The sequence below is a fragment of the Papaver somniferum genome, chromosome 9, assembly GCF_003573695.1.
Source record: "Papaver somniferum cultivar HN1 chromosome 9, ASM357369v1, whole genome shotgun sequence".
Taxonomy (NCBI): domain Eukaryota; kingdom Viridiplantae; phylum Streptophyta; class Magnoliopsida; order Ranunculales; family Papaveraceae; genus Papaver; species Papaver somniferum.
In genome coordinates, this window is record NC_039366.1 from 40,530,533 (window position 1) to 40,539,880 (window position 9,348).

Sequence of the window (9,348 nt, forward strand, 5' to 3'; positions counted from 1 at the left end):
TTTTTTTTTTTTGCTTTTTTCATGCTCTATACCGTCACCTTTTTATTTGTCAATGTTTTCTGGAAAAAGAAAACCATCGGCTGGTTTAAGCAAAATCTTAAACAGAAAAATATGGTAAAATACATTAGCAACGGTACCTGAAAAATATTAGCCACAATACTGAAAAAACTTTTAATACGACTTACACACGTTCCTGATAATTAGTAACGCTTACAGAAGTCGCTAATTAGGAATGTTTATATCTGTTCCTAAATGATCCATGAAGCGTTTTTTCTTCTCCAGCAATTTGACCCATGGGCGTGATTCGTCCTTCTGGGTTAAATTTCAAACTCATAAATCTTCGATTATGGATCCAATTTCTCTAAATTTCTGTCAACACATAAATTATAATGATCATTAACCATTTGAGACAAAAATTGAAAAAAAAAACAACGTAAAATGAATTGAAAAATTAAAATTCAAGTTTTATGACTTTCCTTTTTTCTTATTAAAATTTCAATCTCAAAATTCTCTGTAGCATTTATCAAAATATTCTAAATTTTTTGAAGAACGTAACAATTAAGAGCTCTCCGTTATAAAAAGAAAAGCAAAATAAAATTATCAAAAATGCATCAATTTCACCAATCACCGTATAGAGGCCTCCTAGAGTCCGTCAATAATTAAACTTTTAGGGGAGGGCTGAACCACCCTTGGCTTCCCCTTAGACGGTATTATATTCAGTTGGAGCGTATTGCGACGTAAAACCTCACCTATTTCTTTGAAGTCACCACGAGTGCTGCAAATCAATTACTTTCTCCGTTTTAGAATAAGTCTTCTTATCTTGTATACAAGAGAAGCATTAATTATACAAGATAAGAATTAATGAGCTGTCTATTCTCTCTAATGATTTGTCAACTTTTTCATTGGGTTTACAAAATTTTCGATAGGATAAACAGGTTATAATTATAAAATGCTTATTCCTTTAATACCCTTGTGTTTGCAGCATTAACTATCACACGGAAACAGTTTCCTATGGAACTCGGTTTTGATAAAATCTTCCTCAGTTCCTCTTTCTCTCTTCTTTACTACTTTTTTTTTTGTTTTGTTTTATTCCGTCCCAATTACAAGCGAGCTTACCCAATTTAATTTTCCCAACTTACTCTAAAAATCAAAACCAACTTCATCATACAATCATTTTTTTCTGACTATCACTGTCATCAAACCTCTGGACTATCCGTTGGAAAATTATATACAGATTTTCCTCAGTTTGCGGTACTTTAGATTTGGATGAGGAAAATAACTCTGAAAAAAGAACGCACTTAAAACTTAAAAGTCAATTAGAATATATATATGTACGGGCGGATTAGTGGCTTACATATTTAGAGCGTCCACGATGGACGACTAAACCCAAATATAGTGTCCAGTTGATAGACATAGTGGGACGGACCATCGATCAAAATTTGATTAAAAACTAAAATCCAGACCAAATTTGGTCTACGACCAAAACCAAACCCAAATATAGTCGGGCATTTATATAGTCCACGCCCCATAACCAGGCGGACGTATAGTCCACGTCCCATCCCAGGCGGACGTATAGTCTACGCCCCACACCAGGCGAACGTATAATGCACGCCCGTCTTTTTTTTTTTAATCTTTTGTGTGGGGCGGGCTTAATACCTCCGCCCCACTCTTTACAAACTTCAAATGCATGGGGCGGGCATAATACCTCCGCCCCACTTTTTTTCTTTTTTTTTTTATTTTTTTTTTCTACACCGGGCGAACGTATACTCCTCCCACACCAGGCGTTGGTATATTCTACGCCCCACACCAGGCGTTGGTATAATGTCCGTCTGACCGAATTTAGTTTTTCCACCGTAGGGTCACACACCAGATTAAACCCAAAATTTGGTCTTTTTTTTCCTCTTTGGTCTTTGGTTATACTCGCACCACTGCAGTTGCTCTTAGGGCTCTTTGTTGAAACTAAAATTCGGCAGTCGGATTAGTCCCTGATCAAAGTGGATGTGGGGTCGTGATTTATTAATGATTAGAGATCTGGAGTCCCGTAGCAATAAAAGATGCCAACTCCATTTTGCTATAAACCCTTAGGGGTAGTAATGGAAATATGATCTTTTGATTTCTTTTAAACTGATTTCACCGGCTCCAATAAAATATCATAAAATCAATGTATAATATTAATATTTTAATCACTCTTATCTTGTATGCAGGTATACAAGATAAAATGACCCTTAAAATAATAATATACTAGTTTCATGTCCAAATAAAGATGCAAATCAATTAATTACATGAAACCAGCCTATTATTTGAGACGAACGAGTAATAAATTTTGGTGCAGTAAAAAGTTAGTCATCGGCTTAGAGATAACATAGTGCCAAAAGAAAATATAAGTTTGTAGATCAACGAGGGATGTCAGACTAATCTGTTCTATATACAAGGACCTAATAAGAAAACAACTTAGAAATTGGGTATTCCAGTCATTGACGATATACTCATTTTTATAAAAATAAAGAGTAGCATTTAAAAACTTATACTTATTAACCATACATAATTTTTTTTTTTCAAATTCTGTATATTTAGAAAGCCCTTTGAATTTTCTACGGGGCATAAGCTTTGTATCTATTTTTCTATAAAACTTGAACACCAACAAATTTGAAACTAATATTTTGATGCTATTGTTTTATAAAATTATATATTCGTACAAAAACGAGCAAAATTTAAGACTTATAACACCGTCTTCTACGACTTTGAAAATTAGCGGTTAAAACTAAAATTAAAATTAATAAACGGTGAGATTTGTTATCTCATATTAATTGTGATCATTTTTAATAAGAATGTACAGTTTAATAAGAGGATCATGTCATCAAATTGTTAAATTCAATTCCATTATTATTTGAGTTTTATAAAAAAAAATATTTAGAACAAACCTTGTAAAATATTGTGTGCATAAGACTCTGTATGTATCCTACCTCACCAATATCATATATTTTTTTTTTAACATATTTATGTCTCTTTCAATTTTTTTTGCATCTGTTTCCCCACAAATTAAGGATCTTAGCGTCTACTTAGGATCTAGATAGTTATGCATATGATGTACTAGGGTCGTAACTTGATTCTGACGGTCTATTTATTTACCATAATATCCTTATGAAATAGTTAAAAGACATAGTAGCTAACCCCTTATTAAAAACATAACAGGTTAAACTGATCCAACCCATTTTTGTCTCTAAATTTAGATCTAAATTTACTTTTTTGTTTTCTTTTAGTCTTTTTTTTTATTTTATATTTATCGATTTACTTTCATTTTAAAACTTATATGCTTATTAACTCATACATTTTTTATTTTCTTTTAAAGACTTCAAACACCCAAATTTACATAAAATGTCAACATGTGCACTTGCAACCGCACTAGAAAAGTAGATGAAATACTAGATCGTTTCTTGGTACTCATGGGATCAATTATACGAGTTAAATGTTTGACCTTACTCGACTTTCTTTGATTTTCCTTTTATATGCTAAAATGAAACCGAATTTATTACTTTTATGTTGGTCCAGATACTTTGGATATACTTAGTTTTCTAAAATAAATAAATAATAAATAAACATATAATTATTGGATATTCAAACACTCAACATCAGTCAAGTGATGGTAGGGTTTTCTAAAAAATAAAAAGTCAGTTAATGGTCTTTAATCTACCGCTCTGGTGTATCAACTGCATATTCATCACCCCAGACATTAATAAAACACTAAACATACGATCTTTTTACACAATAACTTAAAATTAAACATACATAAAAGAGAAACTATAAAATCCTATACTTATATATTGCTTAATTAGATGGTGTTCAAAATCCGTCTTAAAAAAACCAATTTTGTCGGGATATATAACACATCATGGGACATGCACCTCCAAATCACGTGGAAGGTAAGTCAGAAAAATAAGAGCAGTTCATATGGTAATGTTCAAACTCAAAATTTTGTTCAGCCACGTGGATGGTCAAACGGGTTTCTCCATTATGGTAAAGCAGGGTAAAATGAACAGATTTGGTTTTCTAGTGCCCCATTAGTAGTTTTTTTTAATATAAAATGCTTTGTAAGATAAAGTTGAAATATCAAATATAATATTTTTGTGAGATAAAATAGGATGGAGTGAGATAAAATAAGATAAAAGTGAGATAAAATAGGATAAAGTGAGAAAAATATTAGTAAAAAACCTGAATTTGCAGTGGGCGTTCATGCTAGTGACGCCAGAGATTGTGCTAATGACGCCCGCAATTGTTCTTGGCTTGCACGTTAGTATGGATGTCGCACGTCCTTGCAACAGACGCGCGTCTGATGGTGTGACTCGATGTTCAAATGAACAGATCTGTTCATTTGAACATCCATTTTCTTGGTTTGTTCATCCCATAGTGGGATCAAAATGAACAAACTCTAAGTTTGTTCATCCCATAGGAATTGGCCTAACATTACGGCCGTGCAAGTTGCAACACACATGCACACTGCTGGTGTGTGAGTAGAGAGACAGCCAGCATATTTAATCTACTTATCCATTTGACTTCAATGGGTTATGTTTTTTCCCGCCCGATGACGGAATTTTCTGTAGTGGCAGGATTTCTGACATCAACGATGGCAGAGCTGCTTTATTAGAAGATCCGAATCTCCCGTTATCTACTATAAATCTAGACAGTCCAAGTGTGGCATCTCAGCTTCTCAGGTACATATAAAGATGCATCTGGTTTCTTAAACTTTATGCTGTTGTTGTTTTCATGATTTTAGATAGAGTGACGTATGCATGCACATTTGATATTTGTTTTTGGAACTTTGTCAGATTTTTTCTGATGGATTCGTCATTCTTTGTTGAAAATCGATTAACATTAAGAGCCATGTGAGTGAATCCCCTTAATTTTTCTTAAACTTGCGATGCATCTTAATCAGTATGATTGTTTTTCTGATTACTACTGCGATTTTCAGATCTGAATTTGGCTTGTATCTGGTATACATGTATATATGTGATCGCACAGATACCTTCGGATACTCAATAAAGGTACCATTAATTTCATCCCTTTAGTATCTAAAATCTACCTTGTATGTAAAATATATATATATAATATACGTATGTATGTATATATACGAGCTTGAAATGGCGAAAGGCCTATGGAATCGTCAATTAAATAATAAATAGTGGTGTCTTTTCGCATGTAAAGGCAAACATGAAAAAAGAAACAAAAATTCTAGCACAGATTTCTTTTTGTATGGCTAGTGGACATATCTTAGGTTCAGCATTATATATGCTGAAGAAAGATCTTGGCAATTTGATGCTTGGAATGGGAATATGATGGAATTGAGTCATTTAACATTTTGGTTGTGCGGTAGGAATGTAATGACTTACTAAAGACTTCGTATTTTCATGTTTACAAAGTAATCCACAAAAATTAACCTTGCTTGCATCATTAGACACAACCAACCCCTTAATTTCCAAAAACTAAGATAACTCAAAAGATTTGAAGTAGAAATATAACTAAGTAAAGACACACTAACAACTAGACAAACTGACTTTCAAACTTCTAAACAAGACTTACTCAGAACATACATAAGCATTATATTCGACAGCTTCATAATCTGATTGCAAGAATCAAAGATGAACTTTACGTAAGCAGCGGTAATACGCAACAAAGAACTTTGAGATTCTTTAGTGAGGGAGGAGATGTATAAGAAATACGTTGGAAAAACTAAAGATGGCAGAAATAAATGCTACTTTGGATTCAATCTCATATGAGAATCCGAGGGAATTAAAAGAGAGTGAAATGAGGAATGCTTCTATTACACGGTTTTCTCTTAAACAGTTTGCTTGAAAAACATTAGTATTGAAAACACAAGTCTTCACCCAAAATCAACGGATTTTGGCTTGAAAAATAGTAACTTTGAAAAGATACATCTCTTGAAAATCGATGTATCTCTTGGTATAATATCTTCGCAAATATTACAACTGAGCTTGCCCATGGCGGCCGAATTTGATAGAAAACATGAAATTCATTTTGGATCTGCCCTGTCAGCAAAGAGATTCACCTTTAAGAAGTATTATAGATTCTATTCAAGCACTGTTGACGGTTGGTAAGATATTAAATGCCCAATACTTCTCAGCACTAGTATAAAATATGGATCAGTTTTAAATATTGCTTGAACTTGATTTTCCACCAGATAGCAGGTTCATCAGTCTGCTACGCCGTTGCATGCATTGGTGGCGGTTTATGAGTAAAAAACATATATTTCTTCAGTCATGTACTCATTCGTTACCCTGACTATGTTGATTTTCCTTGAATATTTATCCTGCAGAGTTACAGTCGGGATATTTTCCTGTTTCTTTATTTCCTTCTCATCATGGTTGCCGCGATCACTTCTTTTAAGATCCACCAAGATAAATCACCAATCACAGGGAAATCTATACTCTATTTAAACAGGCATCAAACTGAAGAATGGAAAGGGTGGATGCAGGTTGGTTCTTTATAAAGTGATTTGCTCATAGCTGAAGTTTATTCTACAGAAAGTTTTAAGCATTTTCAATTTACTAGCAGATAGAGATAATCCAATCTTAAGCCATACTTCACGCTTTGTTTAGAAAATCTCATCTATGACATCCATACATGATTCGCCAATATATCTTATAATCAAAGATATGATCGGTATTGGTTCTTGTTGCATGGTACGCGAACTTACTGTTTTTAATCTTTTTTTTCCAGGTAATGTTTGTGATGTATCATTACTTTGGTGCATTGGAAATTTATAATGGAATCCGCGTTTTTATCGCTGGATATGTGTGGATGACTGGGTTTGGTAACTTTTCTTATTACTATGTCCGGAAAGACTTCAGCATAGCTAGATTCGCCCAGGTAATTAATTGCGCGTGCTTAAATATCATGCTTGCGTAAGTAATACATTTGTTCCTGACCAAGTGTTCTTCGTATACATATTCATGCGCAGATGATGTGGAGGCTTAATTTCTTAGCGGCGTTTGTCTGCATTGTCCTTAACAATGATTACATGTTTTACTACATATGCCCAATGCACACCTTTTTTACTCTTATGGTCTACGGTGCCCTCCGTATCCTGAACAAATACAATGAGATTGGATCAGTGATAGCGCTGAAGATGGCTTCCTGCTTCTTGATTATTATTCTGGTCTGGGAAGTCCCTGGAGTATTTGAACTCGTATGGAGCCCATTTATGTTTCTTCTTGGTGAGTCGCATGGGCAAGCTCTACTTTTCAGTAACAAATTAATTACCAATATGATATTAGAATTAAAAAAGAAAGAAAATGGAAAATAAAAAAACCTCCCCTTTTTCAAACGGATTATCGGATTATTGCTTCTTTTTTTTTTTTTTTTTTTAAGCCATTATCGGATTATTGCTGAACCAAGATAAATCTGCAGGTTGCTCAGTAACCTTCCTGGGACCAGAAGGAACCCGCTCATTGAAAGAATGGCATGTGCGCACGGGGCTTGATCGTTATATATGGATTATTGGAATGATTTATGCTTACTATCACCCAACAGTAAGATGATATACATAGTACATATGCATCTCTGTTTTTGAGATGGCAAATTATATATCTTCTGGCATTTCGTGCTTTGTAGCATTTCGTAATTGACTGAGTTAGTTTTATACTTCCATTGTTGTATTAGGTAGAGAAGTGGATGGAAAAGCTGGAGGAGGCAGAATTCAAACGTAGAATATCTATTAAATTGGCTGCGGCATCTGTTTCCCTGACAGTAATGTGCTAAACTCTATCATATATCTCGTTCTACAAGACTCCATCCCATAAATTTCGGTACCGGATATAAATCCCTATGCAAAATTTCAGGTTGGATATCTGTGGTTCGAGTATATATACAAGCTGGATAGTATTACATACCAGAAGTACCATCCTTATACATCATGGATTCCAATAACGTAAGCAGTTATACTTTGAGTAGATTTTCATCCACTTGATATATACAGATTTCTTGTAGCTAATTTCATTTCTCCCTTTTTGGTTTTTTTGAATCAGTGTTTATATTTGTCTACGAAATGTTACTCAGTACTTTCGGTGCTACTCCTTGACCCTTTTTGCGTAAGTGGTTTGTTGATAATGCTGAACTGGTACAGGTTCGATAATATGTTATATTTGTGCCAAGTTTTACATGTGAGATTCTTTTGTTGTTACTGTATAAATTGATGATGTGCATCCTTAATTGTTATGCTTTTTTTTTATGGTATGGTATCCGGATTCTTTTTTTTGGATCGGTAAAGAATTTGGTACTGGCGAGTTTCGATATCAGATCACTATTACCATCACCAATGACTTTATCATTGTACTACAGTGACACCTGCATATCAAAATCATTACATTACACTGTGACAAATATAAGTACGGTGTTAACCACATTTTCCCCAATAGTACATTGACAAATATTACTCCCTAATACCGAGCATCACCACCACCAAAGAAACCATCCAGAACCACCACTGCCACTACTTTTACCACTACTTCTAATCATCCATCAACAACACCGCCTCTTCCAACAATCACCAACACTCACATCTACTCCCACAACCACGGCCACCATTAATGTCCACTGATATGATTACCAATTAATAGCAATATACTGCATTCGTCCCAAAAAAAAAAATCAAAGACCCACTAGGCAAAAATGCAAAACTCAAGACCCACTTTTCCTCAGACGGAGGGAATATTTTTTAATATGATTAAACATCTTTTTGTGCCAGCACCACTTATCCACCAGAGGAATAAACTGAAATCTGATTGGCATTTATTACGGAAATTAATAGGATATTAGCGATCACTCATATTTACCTTTTTCTGTTGGCCTTTCGGATTCTTCAGCAAGAAGAAATATGAGAAATATATCGGTCTCAGCTTGTCTAGGCAATGACAGCACCATCTTGTTTTGTATTACGGATTCAGTCATTTGGGCATTCATAACTCTGCCCTCATACGGTCTTCTGTCTTTGGCTAACATAAAATCTCTAAAGTTATGGCTTTTTCTTTTCATCAGATGGCTGGGTAAAATTACATTAGAGACCTATATCTCGCAGTTTCATATTTGGCAGAGGTAATCTCAATCTGATCAATTATTTCCCGATACACCTTGGAATGGTTGGTGTATTGGAGTCGGCGTGTGGGTACTTTAGAATCTTGAACTGACATGCCTTCTTTTCATTGGCAACTTTTCTTCTAGTAATAAACTCTTCTTGCACACTTGCAGGACTGGCATCCTAGATGGAGAGCCTAAACTAGTGCTGTCTTTAATTCCGGACTATCCGATGCTCAATTTCATGCTTACGACTGCCATATT

At 34.4% G+C, this 9,348-nt stretch overlaps 1 protein-coding gene across 1 annotated transcript in view; it reads left to right on the forward strand.

Moving 5' to 3' along the window:
• LOC113311841 (protein REDUCED WALL ACETYLATION 2-like) overlaps window positions 1–9,348 on the forward strand; it is a 21,864-nt gene that overhangs the window by 1,153 nt on the left and 11,363 nt on the right. Inside the window, exons 2-13 of the mRNA XM_026560642.1 lie at window positions 4,599–4,709; window positions 4,824–4,880; window positions 4,967–5,039; window positions 6,329–6,487; window positions 6,733–6,882; window positions 6,974–7,229; window positions 7,423–7,544; window positions 7,675–7,761; window positions 7,854–7,942; window positions 8,040–8,102; window positions 9,049–9,105; window positions 9,259–9,286. Of these exons, the coding sequence (XP_026416427.1) occupies window positions 4,599–4,709; window positions 4,824–4,880; window positions 4,967–5,039; window positions 6,329–6,487; window positions 6,733–6,882; window positions 6,974–7,229; window positions 7,423–7,544; window positions 7,675–7,761; window positions 7,854–7,942; window positions 8,040–8,102; window positions 9,049–9,105; window positions 9,259–9,286 (1,252 nt within the window). The remainder of the gene's footprint in view (window positions 1–4,598; window positions 4,710–4,823; window positions 4,881–4,966; window positions 5,040–6,328; window positions 6,488–6,732; window positions 6,883–6,973; window positions 7,230–7,422; window positions 7,545–7,674; window positions 7,762–7,853; window positions 7,943–8,039; window positions 8,103–9,048; window positions 9,106–9,258; window positions 9,287–9,348) is intronic.